Below are 16,175 nucleotides of genomic sequence, written 5' to 3'. Positions count from 1 at the left end.
ACAGTGCGCAGAGAACTTCATGGAATGGGTTTCCATGGTCGAGCAGCTGCATCCAAGCCATACATCACCAAGTGCAATGCAAAGCGTCGGATGCGGTGGTGTAAAGCACGCCGCCACTGGACTCTAGAGCAGTGGAGACGCGTTCTCTGGAGTGACGAATCGCGCTTCTCCATCTGGCAATCTGATGGACGGGTCTGGGTTTGGCGGTTGCCAGGAGAACGGTACTTGTCTGACTGCATTGTGCCAAGTGTAAAGTTTGGTGGAGGGGGGATTATGGTGTGGGGTTGTTTTTCAGGAGCTGGGCTTGGCCCCTTAGTTCCAGTGAAAGGAACTCTGAATGCTTCAGCATACCAAGACATTTTGGACAATTCCATGCTCCCAACTTTGTGGGAACAGTTTGGAGCTGGCCCCTTCCTCTTCCAACATGACTGTGCACCAGTGCACAAAGCAAGGTCCATAAAGACATGGATGACAGAGTCTGGTGTGGATGAACTTGACTGGCCTGCACAGAGTCCTGACCTCAACCCGATAGAACACCTTTGGGATGAATTAGAGCGGAGACTGAGAGCCAGGCCTTCTCGTCCAACATCAGTGTGCAACCTCACAAATGCGCTTCTGGAAGAATGGTCAAAAATTCCCATAAACACACTCCTAAACCTTGTGGACAGCCTTCCCAGAAGAGTTGAAGCTGTTCTAGCTGCAAAGGGTGGACCGACGTCATATTGAACCCTATGGATTAGGAACGGGATGTCACTTAAGCTCATATGTGAGTCAAGGCAGGTGAGCAAATACTTTTGGCAATATAGTGTATAATGGCAAAAAGCACCTTTACCTTTATGATCATTCAATTGTGAAACAAAATCTGTCGGGCTATTGTCCAGCATTGGGACATCAATTTTCAGTGCTATATGGACAAACATGACACAAAAAAACAACTATTATGGGTAAAATGTATATTGCAGTGAATTACCCCTAAAGGTACATTTGAAAAAACAAACTGAATCAATTAAACCTAACTATTTGCCACGTACCTATTTAAATACCGATAAATTATTAGAAAATCTAAAATGTCTTTAACCAAACGTCAACTTTTTCAAACAGTTACTACTTCATCTTTAAGTCTTTGATTACTTGTTCTTCTTCAGGCCACATCTACGGTTGAGGTGGACATGGAGCGGGCAGAGAAGCTGCAGGTCACCAGAGCTGACTTTTTTGGATCCCTCAACAATGACATCAAGCCTGTATGTAACTTTAATGGATCATGTCATGTAAAGTCATTCTGGTCTATAAAGTAGGAAAAAGTGTCAAAGAGCGCTAATCACCATTCAAACTTCATTGACAGGCATTCGGTACAAATCAGGAAGACTATTCCAGCTACGTCATGAACGGCATCATCAAATGGGGCGACCCCGTCAACCATATCCTGGAGGATGGAGAGCTGCTCGTCCAGCAGACAAAGAACAGTGATCGGACTCCTCTGGTGGCTGTACTGCTGGAGGGTAAGATACTTACCTGAGAGACAATAACCGAAGTTAAATAGCAAAAAAATGGCAAACATTCAGATAGCAAACAAAATCACATCTGTCCGCAGGTCCACCTCACAGCGGAAAGACAGCCTTGGCAGCTAAGATTGCTGAGGACTCTCAGTTCCCCTTCATTAAGATCTGCTCTCCTGACAAGATGATTGGAAGCTCAGAGATCTCCAAATGCCAGGCTATCAAAAAGGCAAGTGGAGCAGACAGCTTATCTTTAAATACTCAAGCATATGTCTTTACTTACCGTCCTGTCACCATTCCTCCACCTATTCCAGGTCTTTGATGATGCATACAAGTCACAGCTTAGCTGTGTTATGGTGGATGATATCGAACGCCTGTTGGACTATGTGCCTATCGGCCCTCGTTTCTCCAACCTTGTGCTGCAGGCTTTGCTGGTGCTGCTTAAAAAGCCTCCACCCAAGGTGAGATGTCTTCTGAAAACTAACCACAAAAATCGCAACACAGCCAAGGTGGCTGCACCTTGGAACTTCCCTTCTGGTTCTTTTCCTGGGAGCAAGTTATTTACCACTCTTAACTCAAACTGTGGAAAACCATATAAAAGAGGGCTATAAAACAGGAGTAAAAAAGTAACAAAGTTTATTCCAGGTCAGGTCATTACAGGACAGAGAAATTTCTTGGAGTCGACTCAGCTGTGGGCTAAGAAAACGTCAGCGAGCGTCCAGCAAAGATTGAGCCCCAGACAAGGTCATCTCCTCCTTCTTATACCCCAGGAGTCCATGTGTTGCATCAGGTGGCTGCTTAGCTATCCGTATCAGAAACTGACACGCCATCCATGCCCTGACCTTCATGCATTTTGCCAGATAGCTCTCCTTTATCAATTCGGCTCCAAGATGTGTCCATATCCTTTGTATTTTTAAAGACACAAAGGCTGTCCTGATTAGATAGCCTCCATACACACAGTGTCATCCACCATGTGAAGGAAGAAAGAGTAAACCTAACAAGTTGTTTTATGTTAAACGTTTTAAAACTGTTTGTTTTTTCTTTAATAAATAAGTAAAGGATCAGAGATCAGCCTGTAGATCTAGCTGCTGAAAGATGTACAGATGAGGGTGACCTCTTGCAGCCTTTTGTATACCAATAATGCAACCCTATTATAATCTATAAACAGCTTTTAATGCTGTCCAATGCCCAGTTTACACAGCAAAATTTAAACTTCTCAGGTTATCAGAGTAAATAAAAATGGACGAAGAGAAATAGACAAAGATCATTTGTAGGAATATTTTTTACAAAAAAGAAGAAAACATTACAATAAAAGAAAGTGTTGTTTAAATGTTTATAGACAAATGATCAAAGGCTCTAATTATTAAACTGGTACTTTCTTGTTTTTTCTGCATTTGATTTATGGTTTATTTATGCTTTATGATAGACTACATGTCACATTCAACAAGTGGCATCCTCATCTGCCCCAGCTGCTAGAATATAACAGCAAGGTAATCCAACATGTCGGATATCACCGCTTTGGTATCTGAGTGCCGCTGACTTCTTTGAGCACACCAGATAGACTTAGATGGATTTATTTTGTATACACAAGTGTAGGCAAAAAGAAATCTGTTTTGCTTTTCATCTCCCTCACCACCATTGCAACACCTCATGGTTGACTCTCAACATTTTATACTTAAGGACGCATGAACAAGAGTTTATGCGTCAGATGAGGTCATCAGATGTTATGTTTACTGTAGTTTGACAGCAGCCAGGGCAGCGTGTGAGTTTATCTGACCAGAGTTTACCTATGGGAAGTTAACACTGCACAGCATCGTTTTAAGAGTTTGTTTTTCTAACATTGGGGACAGAGAAGCTGCAAAAAATTTGAGACGTGATGATATAGACCCATGATGATTATGTCCAAATGAATAATTGTTTTAGAATTTCTGCCTAACTAACAAATGAAACGTTGCTCAACAGATAAATCCCAATAAAATACAGTAAGGGTTGTGAAAAGCCCAAATGAAAGGCCTGAATACTCCAGGCCCTTCAGTTTCCACCCTCATGAGGAGGCCTTGCAGATATGGTGCTTTGCAGATGCAGTGGCAGTCTTCCTTATAGTGTCCCAGACATCTTGCTGGGTAAGTTTGGTTAGCGTCAGAAAGTCTTTATTTCAGGATGTGTCACCATAGGAAAACAAAAGGAACATGATCTCTAATATTTTAAAGTGATTTTTTTTCCAGCAATTATTTTTATAGGTGTCCCAATCATACATGTCTCATGCATAATGTTTGTTTATTTATAGTATTGTCAGTTTCTTACCTTTAAATGACCTGCCTTTTCCATCTCAGGGATTGGTATAGCATGTTTTACATAGCACGTATGTGACAAGTTTCATTTCCTATAAAGTGAATCATGTGTTCATCCTGTAGGGCCGTAAGCTGCTCATCATCGGCACCACCAGCAGAAAGGATGTTCTGCAAGAGATGGAGATGCTGGATGCCTTCAGCACCACTATCCACATTCCCAACATCTCCACTGGCGAGCAGTTAGTCGATGCCTTAGAGGTATAGTGAGAGGAATCAAAAACTCAACATAAGTTTAACATTTTTGGAGTACATTTTTATGCAGATGATAGCATCCTCCAAGTGGATGAATAGAGCACATTTTAAGCTTCATCAGTGACAGATTCAAAAATAGCTATTTTATCACTCTTATTTTTTTTGGAAGAGAGGGATTTCAAGCTACTTGAAGACAGTTTTTTTTTGTTTTCAGCATTGCTATAGGTACTGTAAACTTCAGTGGAGGTTTGAAAGCTAACACTAAAAATCTCCACCTTTCTTTGGCCTTTGCAGCTGCTGGGAAGCTTCACTGATAAAGAGCGAGCCAGCATCGCTCAGCAGCTCAAGGGGAAACGGGTCTGGATCGGCATTAAGAAGCTTCTGGTGCTCATTGAGATGTCCCTTCAGGTATAAAAAAGATCAAGTATAAGACATGAATGAAATCTAATTTCTATGGGGTGTGTATAAAATAAAAAAATACATTTCTTTTAGGGTCTTAAAGGCATCAACAACTATTGGCCAAAATATGTTGTAATTTTCCTATTCACTTAAAAACTGGAGTTAATTACTTCAAAAACTATAGATCCTTAATTAGATTTTCTCCCATTCGGGTCATCTTTTTTTTTTATCTCTGCAAAGCCTGCACAGATAAATTGATTTTGTGGTTAGGTCGAGGGAGTGGCAGCCTAGTGGTTAGGGCATAAAGCTTGGAATCCTGAGTTCGTGCCCCACTCCCACAGACTACCACTCTGAATCCCTGAGTAAGGCCCCTAACCCCACACTGCTCCCTGGGTGACGCGTAACGGCAACCCACTGCTAAACAAGGGGATGGGTTAAAGGAGAATTACGGTTTTTAACACTTTTAGCCCATTTTCTGTAGTGTCCAGGATGAAATCGAATGATCGACACCAAAATTTTGACAATTGGTCCTGTCTCTGCTTTTTGGCTCATTTAGAATCCACCCCTGGCTGCTTCAGAATGGCTTCCATAGTGCATGTCCGATAATGTCCTTAAAACAACCTTAAACGTTCTTTTTTTAAAATATGCTACTCACCGGGTCGTCAGCGCTGTTCAATGACGTTCCAAAAAAAGTTTCGTAAAGAAAAAACGTTCCTGTAGGGTTTTATTTAGCATTTTGTAAATCCCATTGAGTTCTGTTGGAATAGTCAATATTCCCCTGCCACCGGAAACGGAAATGGGGCCTGTTTACACAGTTGTAGTCTTTTCGCTTCACTCTGTGTACTCCGACGTCGAGGTGCTAACGTCTCTGTTAAACACTTTAAAAAACTCTGAAAATGGAATACGAAAGGTGGATTCTTGATTCTCGACGTCGGAGTACACAGAGTGAAGCGAAAAGACTACAACTGTGTAAACAGGCCCCATTTCCGTTTCCGGTGGCAGGGGAGTATTGACTATTCCAACAGAACTCAATGGGATTTACAAAATGCTAAATAAAACACTACAGGAACGTTTTTTTCTTTACGAAACTTTTTTTGGAACGTCATTGAACAGCGCTGACGACCCGGTGAGTAGCATATTTAAAAAAAAGAACGTTTAAGGTTGTTTTAAGGACATTATCGGACATGCACTATGGAAGCCATTCTGAAGCAGCCAGGGATGGATTCTAAATGAGCCAAAAAGCAGAGACAGGACCAATTGTCAAAATTTTGGTGTCGATCATTCGATTTCATCCTGGACACTACAGAAAATGGGCTAAAAGTATTAAAAACCGGAATTCTCCTTTAATTGCAGAGAGTTCATTTCTTGCTCTGTACTTGTGACGCACAATTAAAAAGGCTGAAAAAAAAGGAAAATTCAGAGTAAACACAGGAACTCTAAAATCGCCAAAGTTGTTTTGCATTGTATTGTATCTGACTGGTGTAAATTTAGATAATGTCACACTGCGTTGCTGCCATAAAAGTTTCATGAGCCGTTACACATTAAATATCTGTTGAAACAAACAAATTTAATCGGCTTGATCAATTTTTTACTATATTATCTTGAGCTAGCAACATTAGCATAATGTGTAAACAATGTTAATTCAATAATGAATGATTGTTTAAAGCAGAGGTGCTGAAGTCCAGTCCTCAAGAGCTAATATCCTGCAAATTTTTGATACACCCCATATTTCCACACCTGAATCAAATGAGTGACTCGCTACCATGCTTCTGTTGAGCTAAATGAGGGGATTGAATCTTTAGATTCAGGTGTGTTAGAGAAGAGATGCATCTAAAAGCTACAGGATGGCAGCTCTTGAGGACTGGACTTCAGCACCCCTGGTTTAAAGTGAGAGCCAGGCTCTCATGCTAACCATAAACTGGGTCATGTTAGTAACTGGAGCTCTATGTTGCATAACTTCACATCCTCGTTAACATGTCCAAGCAGCAGCAGCCACACAAACACAAATTTCATTAGCAAACTCTCCTCTCTTCCTCCCTTTGTTCCTTCTCATATATATTACCTCCTGTGATTTCTACATTGTCATCAATTCTAATGCAGTCCGGTTCAAATTCAAAAGGTTTACTATTACTCTGTTTTGGCTGGGTAGAGCTAGCACTACAGGACACTGTACATTAAGCAGAATACATTTCAGCAACAGACATCAATAGCCCCTGCGTCATCAGGGGAGAGGCGTGCTGACAGAGCGGTCGCTCATCTTAGATCAGATCAAGCTGCTGTCAGAGAGAATGCAAGTCAACTGGGGCCAGGGGGGGGGCTCATGGGGAATTTGGGGACTCATGAAAGACATTGATATTACTGATGAATTTTCTTTTTATATCAGAAAAATAAAGGAGGAAAAATCTTGTCTGTTTCTTTCTCTTCAGTCAAGGGCCCTTAGAATCATCCTAACTTTTCCCCACATACGGTGCCCCTGATTGGGGCGAATGGTACTTTATGTTTTCAGACACTCTGATTCTGGTGAACTCTTTCCAGAGCTATTTCGAGATAAATTGGCTGCCTGAAAACGAGAAATTTTCACGTTTCTAATTTAATACCTAATTTCGATTTTGTATTGACAGTTAGCAAACTTCCAGAGCTGCCTCTCCGGACGCCTGACTTTAATTCCACCTGGGGGTGCACAAATAAAAAGAAACTACAAACCAGATCCAGTGGATTTACCTTTTATATTTAGGATTTAATATTCCGGGAAAAAAAAGAAAGTTAAAAACAATTCACTGGACTTTGTTTTCAAGTTTGAGGACATTGAAAAAGCTTCCTGGATGGATTTCTGTGAATGAGGAGATATGTTTATCCCAAATGTTCAAATTTGGTCTAAATAATAACAAAAAAATAAATAAAAAAAGTAGTTTGAAAAACTGTTTTGAAAGAAGGACAAAAATCCTTTAGGTTAGACATAACAAAAACTTTCCAATTCACTACAATCTGACAACATTTTTTGACATTAACAAAAAATATATATTTAAATAAAATAAGAATATTGAATAATAACTGTACTTTTTGTAAACAACATTACAACAAAGTTTCCTCTATAGATCATATTCCTCATTATCCCAGTACAATCCCTACATATACTTAATAATGATTATTATTATATACTATATAAATATATAATATCTATATAATATACAATTATGATATAAAGATATAAAAAAAATTCTCCATCATATTAATATTTAAGTACAAAACATATCCAGGTATATTGTATATTTCATCCAATTTCACTCAAGTTTAAATTGTTCTGATTCTGAAGAGATTTGTGTAATATAACTGAAAGGTAATTTTAAAATTTGTTTTGGTTTTTTAAGAAGTTTTAAGAGGACATGTTAGAGATTATTGTGATATTATCTTTGACTTGACTTACATGTGGATAAAATGAGATCTGAGGTGCCTCCTATTAATTCTGACTGCAGCTGTGTCAACGGTCTGACCCAAAATGGCTGCCTCATAGAAACGTCAGCCGTGCTGCTGGCAGCTTTCTAATCGGGCGTCTACGTATTAATGTCTATGATTGCAGCTTGCAGTATGGCAAAAGCAATACTGTCTATGAAAACCAAACAGCTTATTCTTACAGAGTAATGTACTGATATGTTTATAGATATTTATCTTTACTGTATTGTTTACATAGAAAATAAATTAATTCTTAAATAAAGTCTATTGTTACAATAAATACCATTTTTCTAATTTTTGACATCATAACCCTGTAATGCCAAATGTATCATATTTGATACATACGGTTTCTGAAATGTTTTGCGTCTGACACCTTTTGCATAATTTAATGATAAAAACTTTGCTCAAAATCCTATTGTACACAATCAGATATACCTAATAACAGAGGGCAGAAGACTACACAAAAAAATAATCTTGACTTATCGCATAGTAATAAATTATTAATATCAAAAATGTATTTCTGTTTTTTCTTTTTACATATTTTGTTAAAAGGCCAAATAAGGACTTCAAACCAAAAAAAGTAATTTTCTGTTTTGTTTTATTCTTGGATCGGGCTTTAAGGGGTTAAACAGGTTTTTAGGTTAATATTGTGCATTTTTGTATGTTAAGCCATTGCCTCTTTCCACTAATAAATAATGTATTTGTTTTGAATATTTAATGTTCTGAACTTACATATCTGCGTTTTTTTTCCTTTTGCACCATGTTTTTTTTCCCCCCACACTGTTTACATTTGATCACTGTTGCACTTTAAGCAATGGCAAGGCTGGGAAAAATGTACAAAACATAATTTTATTTTGTGTACACTCTGCGTATACTGTACAATTAACCGTAAAATGTGTCTAAGTCTAAGTCTAAAAATCATTCTAACTGAAGAATTCAGATTTCAGTTTGGATCACTAAACTACAACTCCCACAATACAGAGCAGCAGGCCAAGTCAAAAGAACATTTTGCCATGAGTATATATCATTCAAAAATACAAATTAATTTTACATCCTCTACTGGCTTGCTGTTGATCCATATGATTAAACTGTTACTTTATATGCTGTCATGGAAAAGAATATAATAAGCATTGTTTTATAGAGTGGTGCTCTCAATATGTATCTCGAATCCATCTCTAGTAACTGTAGATTGCAAAGTATTGTATCTGATGTGTCAGAAAGTTCAGGTATGTAAGAAATTCTATCTAACGTGTTTGATTTATCAAGGTATTTTGGGTTTAAGCTTTTTTGTCACACATACATCTTTTAGATTATTGAATTAAATGTGCTTCCAGACAGAGAAACAGAACAAATTCAAAAAGATGTCATATGATGCCAGGTTGGTTTGGATAGTTTTTTCAAAACATAGGGAGAAAGAAAAGCTATCCAAATCCATACAGATCTCTGTTTTATCGAGGGATTTATGGATTTAAATATTCACATTAAAGTTCTGTCTAATTCTAGATTGAGGAATCACATAAACACTCTTCAATGTTGCTGGAATAGTTGGTGGTGTTACAATATAATCAGTTCAGATTAGGATTTCTACTCCTAAATCTTTTTCTTTCTCCTTTTGCCTCCAGATGGATCCAGATTACAGAGTGATTAAATTCATGACTCTGCTTAGAGATGAGGGAGCGTAAGTATAATCATACAAGACAATAACATCCATCAGTTAAAAAACTCATACTGCTTCATCATCATCCTCTTCTTTTAATTTGTCTCCATGTTTTTATATTTTTTTCGTTACACTAAGCACAGCACTACATGTGAAGGTTTTGGGCTACAAGAGTAAAACACGTATTACAACCAGTGATTTCTGCTGAACAACTAATCATAACAACTTTATTTTGCCATCACCAGGCTGCATGACGGTGATCAAATCCGAATTTAACCTGTCAGTCCCTCCTTACTGGTAAGACAATCAGTGGTGTGAGGAAACTAGAGCTGGTAGAATCTGTAGTTGGCTAATTAGTTTAGCTTTGAAATGGTACATCTGTTAAAGGAAAGCTCTGTGTTTACACCTTTAAAGCTTTATCTCTCTGCTTCTTTTTTTTGAAAAGAGATCACTCGGGAAAAACTCTTTAAATAACACTTTATAAGTTATATGCATTATATAACCATGAGACATGACAACGGATCTTGATAGAATCGTAATCTTGCTCATTTCAGATAACTTGCTTTGAGTTACAGAAAATCGGCTTCTTACCACAGGGCTCCCTTCTCGTAAAGTGGTCATGATAAATAGTTAGAGAAGCCTTTTATACATCTCCAGTCTGCCACTTCATCACATGATCACATCATACACATTTGCAGATGAGGAGACATCTATGGCTCCTGCTTATTAAATTATGACACTTTGTTTTTAGATCAACGACACCATTCTCATTCCATTCCCAAATATTTGCCACATGCAAAATAAAGATGATAACTGTTTATCCTGACAGAGGAGCTGCTAATTAGATAAGCTACAGGGGAAAACATTAGTTCTGACATGCAACAGGCAGTTAATATTAAATCAACTCACACATCATCAATAATAATTATCCTAACAATCCTTTGATGAATTACTGAGGAGCAAACCTGGCCAACAATGTGATTGAATTTACAAGAATCCCAGAATTATGAGAACATTGTCAGCATGATCAAGGTTGGACATGATGTTATGGCTATAGTTTAGTCGATTAGTTTACTAACATCATCTAACATTATACTGCATTTACTTTCTGCTGATCTTAACCTGTAAATATGAGAGTGAAGAAAGCAGCTTTATTATTTTTGCTCTTGAATTTAGCTTTTGCTTTTAAAGAAGTCATCCCCCGAAAATCAGATTTTTAAGAGATATATGTTGGTCAACAGTTGAGAGAACTCTCTCAACAATAAGCGCTGTTCCCTGTCCTCCTTGATTCGTCATTAAAGCTACAGTGTGTAATAATTACAGGGATATACAGTCAGAAATGTAATATATTATACATAACTATGTAATTTATCATCATCTACGAGCTCAGCCTGTTAACCTTAATATTTGCGTTGCCTTAGAATTCGTTATTTATAATTACATAGGAGCGGGTCTCGCAGCCATGGAGGCAGACATCTTTGCGCTACGGCAGCGCAGAGCCAACAAACTAGCGATTGCGAGATCGCCAAAACGTCACAACGATGTAGAAAAAATAACGCGTATATTTATTATCTTAAGTCTACATGAAATCTATACCCTACACAGACTAATGAAATACTATCTGTAAAATTATCTATGTAAACAAACCTCATCACTTGAGAAGGTAGGTGATGCAGACGTCGTGGAAGACATTTTGTCCCGTAACGCTCGCCGTACTGTTGGGGGGGAGAAGCGGTGAGGGGGAGATGTTCATGTTGCTGCAGTCTGCAGTCTGACTGCTAGATGTCGCTAAAAGTTACACACTGTAGCTTTAATATAAAAAGGGGCTAACTTTAGCCTGCCTTGCTATCACCACGCCTGTTTCTGTTCAACCACAAGGGGCAATTCCACCAATCAGGGATTCACTGGCAGAGCAGTTTGTCAGAGTTCATTTTCACCTTTTTGTGTGAGGGAGCTAAACCATGGCTAACTGCCATTCATGCTAATGCTAAAACTACTGAACGCTCACACATCAAAATATTGTGTGGTCCCTTGCTTAAAAAACAAGAGGCTTGAAAAAAAGCTGCCTCTTTTTTTCTCCTAAAATGATCAAACATTAATGTAAAAACTATTTCAGAATAATTGTAAAAGTAAAATACCAAGTAACAGTAGCATGCTGCGAACCTGCTCTCGTATGGTATCCCAGGGGATCTCCTGTGCTGCACAACTCGTTTTATACATATAAACGAGTCAGGAACGGAATCAGCCCCTGCAGTAATTAGCCAAGTAGAGGCCAAGTAGCCATTTAACTCAATGCATTGTGTTACCCGTGGTTTACTCTCTATTTGTAATGATTTGCACATTATTTGTTGCACGATGGGTGACTATGAGGAGTGTTATGGTAATTTACCTCTAATCTATGGCTAACATGTACAGAAACATTGACTGTAGAGCTAATAAAAAAAATGGATCTTGGCCATAAAAACTGAGAAATAATCAACAGCCCAAAATGAAACTGCATCCATCTGGTTTTTAGAGAGTATACAGAGTAGCTGCAGCCATTTTACTTAATTTATGCACAAACAATTCAGATTAATCCAAAGGTTTGAAAAACAAAGTATAGGTTAAACTAACTCAACACATTTGAGTCGGAGAAATTATACAAAATAATGAGTTTCAACTCAACTCCAATTAATGAGTCTACATCAATTTTATTAATTGACTATAGAGCATCTAAATGTTAAGGATGTTAATGCTAATACTTGATTAAAGCAATTACAATACTGGCAAATCTGGCTTACCAGTAGAATTTTCATGACTTTCTTTTCGAGCAACAGAAAGAAACAGCTGAACATAAAACTTAAATAACTTTGTACATGAAACATGTTTGAGTTCATATAACCAAACACTGAATCGCAGTGACTACCATGATTTGCGTTGATGTGATGAACCGTTTTGATTTAAGAAATACAACTTCATCAAATGAGAGTGATTGCTGATTATTGAGATTTTAGGTTTATGGACTTCAGAATTCTGAGGCAACTGACAAGGATCTGCGCAGGTTTCTCACTCAAAGAGAGCTGAGAAGGTTTCCTCATTGTTGATGGACTTGCACTTTTTTCTATTTTCTTTCCTTTTTCTAGTAATCGAAGTTTGTAAGAGTCGAGGGAGCAGTGGAATTAAGGAGACTCATTATCTGCAAGACATCAACAAGAACCAACAAGCTGGGAGAGGCGGAAAAAAAAACAGATCCCCTGTTCTCTGTCGACCCATTCATCACCTGGTCTATAATATAACTTGACAAACTTCTCTCATCCACGGCATGTTTCATTGAGAAAATGTCACTGTACCCTCTGCCTACTTCTATCCAACATTTCTAACAGCACTTATAAACATATTGCAGTCATCTATTGGGAGTGTAATGATTGAATCTGTTCTCTTTAAAGGAATTGCAATAGAAGACTGTGGAGAAAAAAAAAAGTTGTTTTGTGCATTGTGCGTAACATATATGAAAAGAGAAGCAGCGTTTTTAGCTCTACTATCTGTTGTATTTGTTGCATATTTCTTGTCCTGCTGATGGTGGTTATTGTGCATCCTCACAAGCAGTAGAAACACAACATTGTGCATCCTCACAAGCAGTAGAAACACAACAAAGGCAGAAGTGACTTGAATCCTTTTGCTGAGCAGGGGCAGTTCTAAACTAAGTTTAGTAGGGGGAAAAAACAATGCATGGTTTAGCGTTTGAAGTGAGCCACAAAGCTGAATTTGCAGACTTCAGATCTGACAGTTGAAAACTGTGATTCTGTCAATAAGGCTGAAACTCAAAGCTGACTGTGATTTGTAGATAATTTAAAGTAAATTTAAAGTGAAATATTAAATTATTCAAAGCAACAGATCAGTTACAGTCTCTTCTGTCAGCATATATCTTTATAAGAAATTAATTTAGTATTACACTGCAAAAATAAATATAGTGTAAATAATAAATAAGTGTAAATTGATGGTAAACAACATGATCTGCTAAGGTAATGAGAAGTTTCCCCTACAAAAATAATACACTTATCCACTTGAAATAAGATAACGGAGTTGCTTTTCTTGTTCTTACCAATTGGCTGAAATCAAGCAGAAATACCTTCATTAAAAAAAGACTTATATCTTAATTTTTATAGTGTATCCTTTTAACACAGGAGCCAGGACCAGATCTTGATTGGGTGCTGGCCCCTGTTGGCCCCTATCTAGAGCTCCCCATGCTGCTCAGATGTGAAAGCAAGAGAGGCTTTTAGTCATTTAGTTGTTGCTGTACAGAAAAGCTGTTTCATGTGTAAATGTAATCCCTTTAAAGATACAGTATGACATTGTAATGTAAAAAGTATATATATACATATAGAGACAAAGAAAAATCAGTATATTAACAGAGATGGATATTTCATAGTTTGTCAGTATCTTCTTCACTGAGATGTTGATTTGAGCAGAGAATTGATTTTGTGTTGTGTTAAAAACAAGTAAAGAATTATCGACTGTGTATACGGTGGAGTTTAATTCTTTGTTGGGAGTATTAGGAAACCCAACGCTGCATGTGTATGGTGTGTGTGTGTGTTTGAATGGTTAATTCAAGTTTATGCAAATAGAAACATGTGTGGGTGTGTATGTATTTAACTGTTTACCCGTAAAAAGACAGCTGGATTTAAAGTATTTTTTTTTTGCTAATGCTGTGTTCAGTGCTCAAAAAAAAAAAAAAAAACTCCAAAGTTTCTGTTTTGTTCAGACCATTAAGGATGTGTGTATGTGTGTAAATAAATGTCGATGTGCAGATGTATTATTGCAATAAAAAGCAAATATGCACAGCAAAACAAAACTGTCGTCTCTGCCTGGTCTTCTTTGTGAAGGATAGATTGAAAACAAATGTTTTGATGCACAACCTCCAAGAAACAGCTATCTTCTCCAAAATGAAAAAGAAGCTGCAATGATTGTGTTTGACCACATGCAGAAAACTCTCAAGGAGCAATTAAAATTTCTATCAAGATTTTTTGCAGAACAGCAAAATAAGTCTGACTTTCCTCCACTAGGTGGTGGTGAGCAACCTTGAAGTGGTTCCAGGAAGGGGATTGGATCTAGGAGGTAAACACAGAGAGGAGTCAAGGAATGAATTAAAGAAATGACTTACTGGAGGCTTGACTCATTCTTTCTCTCAGAGGGGAATGCACGGACAGGATTCAGTCAGGAGTGGAAACACAGCTGGAACACCCAGCCGCCAGTTTGGAACTTCAGCCAGAAAAATGGGTATTTTTTGGAGAGGTTCTGGACATAGACAACAAGCTGGCACCCTTTGGAACAGAGAAATTTTATGGTGATAACACATTAAAGCATGCAAAACACAGAGCAAAAACTGTCTGAGGTGCAGAGAATTGAGTTACCACTTAGCATAACCATCAGGCGGCAGGAAACTGGAAGCTTGCTCCTTAAATGCTCCTTCTGATGACTCTCAACCTGCTGCAGGTGCGCCTCGTAGAGGTCGACTCAGCCACCGTGTCCTAGCCCTCCAGGTCAACAAGGTATTGCCATTTCCAATCCCACCAACATTAGCCCACAATCCCTAAAACTGGATAAACTGGGTTCCCTTCAAAATCCCAGGTGGGAGGAGGGGGCTCAGCAAGAGGCCAAAAACAGCTTTGCAGTAAGTGTCTTGTCTAAAATGTCCACGGCAACCAAGAGCATTCCTCTGGAGCGTGCCCCCCCCAAAACCCCCAGGTACTGAAAAGAGAGTTCCCTGGACCAGGAGCACAACAGGCAGCAAACTGTGTACACATCTATGATATAGGCAGAAGGGGGGGGCTCTGAAGGGGAAAGCAGTGTGGAAGAAAAACAAAGGCTTTACCCTAGAAACATGGAACGATGGATGGATCATCAAAGTTTGTGGCAAGCGCAGCCTAACTCCCACTGGATTAATGATTTTAAGAATGGGAAAAGGTCCAACAAAACGTGGTGCCAGCATTTTACGTTCAATCCAAAGACTTAGGTCCTTAGTTGACAAGCACACGTTCTGCCCCACACTGTAGAGAGGAACTGCTGACCTGTGTTGTTTGGCTGCTCTGGAATGGATGCTATCAGACCTAAAGAGAGCCTTAGTTGTTAGCGTTTTTTACTATTTTTCAAGGCTGCACTTTTAAGAAAGATCAAATTGTCCAGAGAGCTGTTCCAAACGAAATTTCTTTTTGTTTTACACTGTAAACAAATGACAAATAAATCTGTCTAAGTCAAAGGTGTCTCTTACCATATTTTGACAACCTGCCTGGCAGCAGCATAAACAGAAGGAACCCTGTCTTCTAGTTCTTTAATGGAGAAGACCGATGGGTCATAACCAAAAACAATTTGGATAGGAGAAATACCTGTAGAGCAGGTGTGAAGAAGGCAAGTTACTGGATTGGGATGAACGGTCACCAGAACAAAGGATTCGTTATTTAGTATCAACCTACTGGTTGATACGTTACATTTTGCCATCAGATTGTGGGTGGAAACAAGAGGAAAATCTCAAATGGAACCCCAATTGGAGACAAAACTTACTCCAAAACTGACTGTCCAAGGGGAGCCATTGAAATAGAAAAATGTATCCTGCCAGAATAGACTCAATTTTCTTAGATGAAGGAAATCCTTTTA

The 16,175-nt window shown here is 38.4% G+C and overlaps 1 protein-coding gene across 2 annotated transcripts in view; it reads left to right on the top strand.

Moving 5' to 3' along the window:
- Positions 1 to 14,196, top strand: part of nsfa (N-ethylmaleimide-sensitive factor a) — a 66,330-nt gene extending 52,134 nt beyond the window's left edge. The window contains exons 13-21 of one of the 2 annotated variants that reach the window (XM_038306494.1): positions 1,146 to 1,241; positions 1,343 to 1,499; positions 1,592 to 1,725; positions 1,811 to 1,957; positions 3,911 to 4,045; positions 4,334 to 4,447; positions 9,511 to 9,566; positions 9,791 to 9,842; positions 12,668 to 14,196. In XM_038306494.1, coding sequence (XP_038162422.1) covers positions 1,146 to 1,241; positions 1,343 to 1,499; positions 1,592 to 1,725; positions 1,811 to 1,957; positions 3,911 to 4,045; positions 4,334 to 4,447; positions 9,511 to 9,566; positions 9,791 to 9,821 — 870 coding nt within the window. In that variant the 3' untranslated portion in view covers positions 9,822 to 9,842; positions 12,668 to 14,196. The remainder of the gene's footprint in view (positions 1 to 1,145; positions 1,242 to 1,342; positions 1,500 to 1,591; positions 1,726 to 1,810; positions 1,958 to 3,910; positions 4,046 to 4,333; positions 4,448 to 9,510; positions 9,567 to 9,790; positions 9,843 to 12,667) is intronic. The other variant, XM_038306492.1, reaches the window with a different exon arrangement.
- Positions 14,197 to 16,175: the final 1,979 nt, after the last annotated feature.

Source organism: Cyprinodon tularosa, unplaced genomic scaffold, assembly GCF_016077235.1.
Source record: "Cyprinodon tularosa strain WSP-4 unplaced genomic scaffold, ASM1607723v1 ctg582, whole genome shotgun sequence".
Lineage (NCBI taxonomy): Eukaryota > Metazoa > Chordata > Actinopteri > Cyprinodontiformes > Cyprinodontidae > Cyprinodon > Cyprinodon tularosa.
The sequence above is the reverse complement of the archived record's forward strand: the minus strand, read 5'-3'. Positions and strand labels throughout refer to the sequence as shown.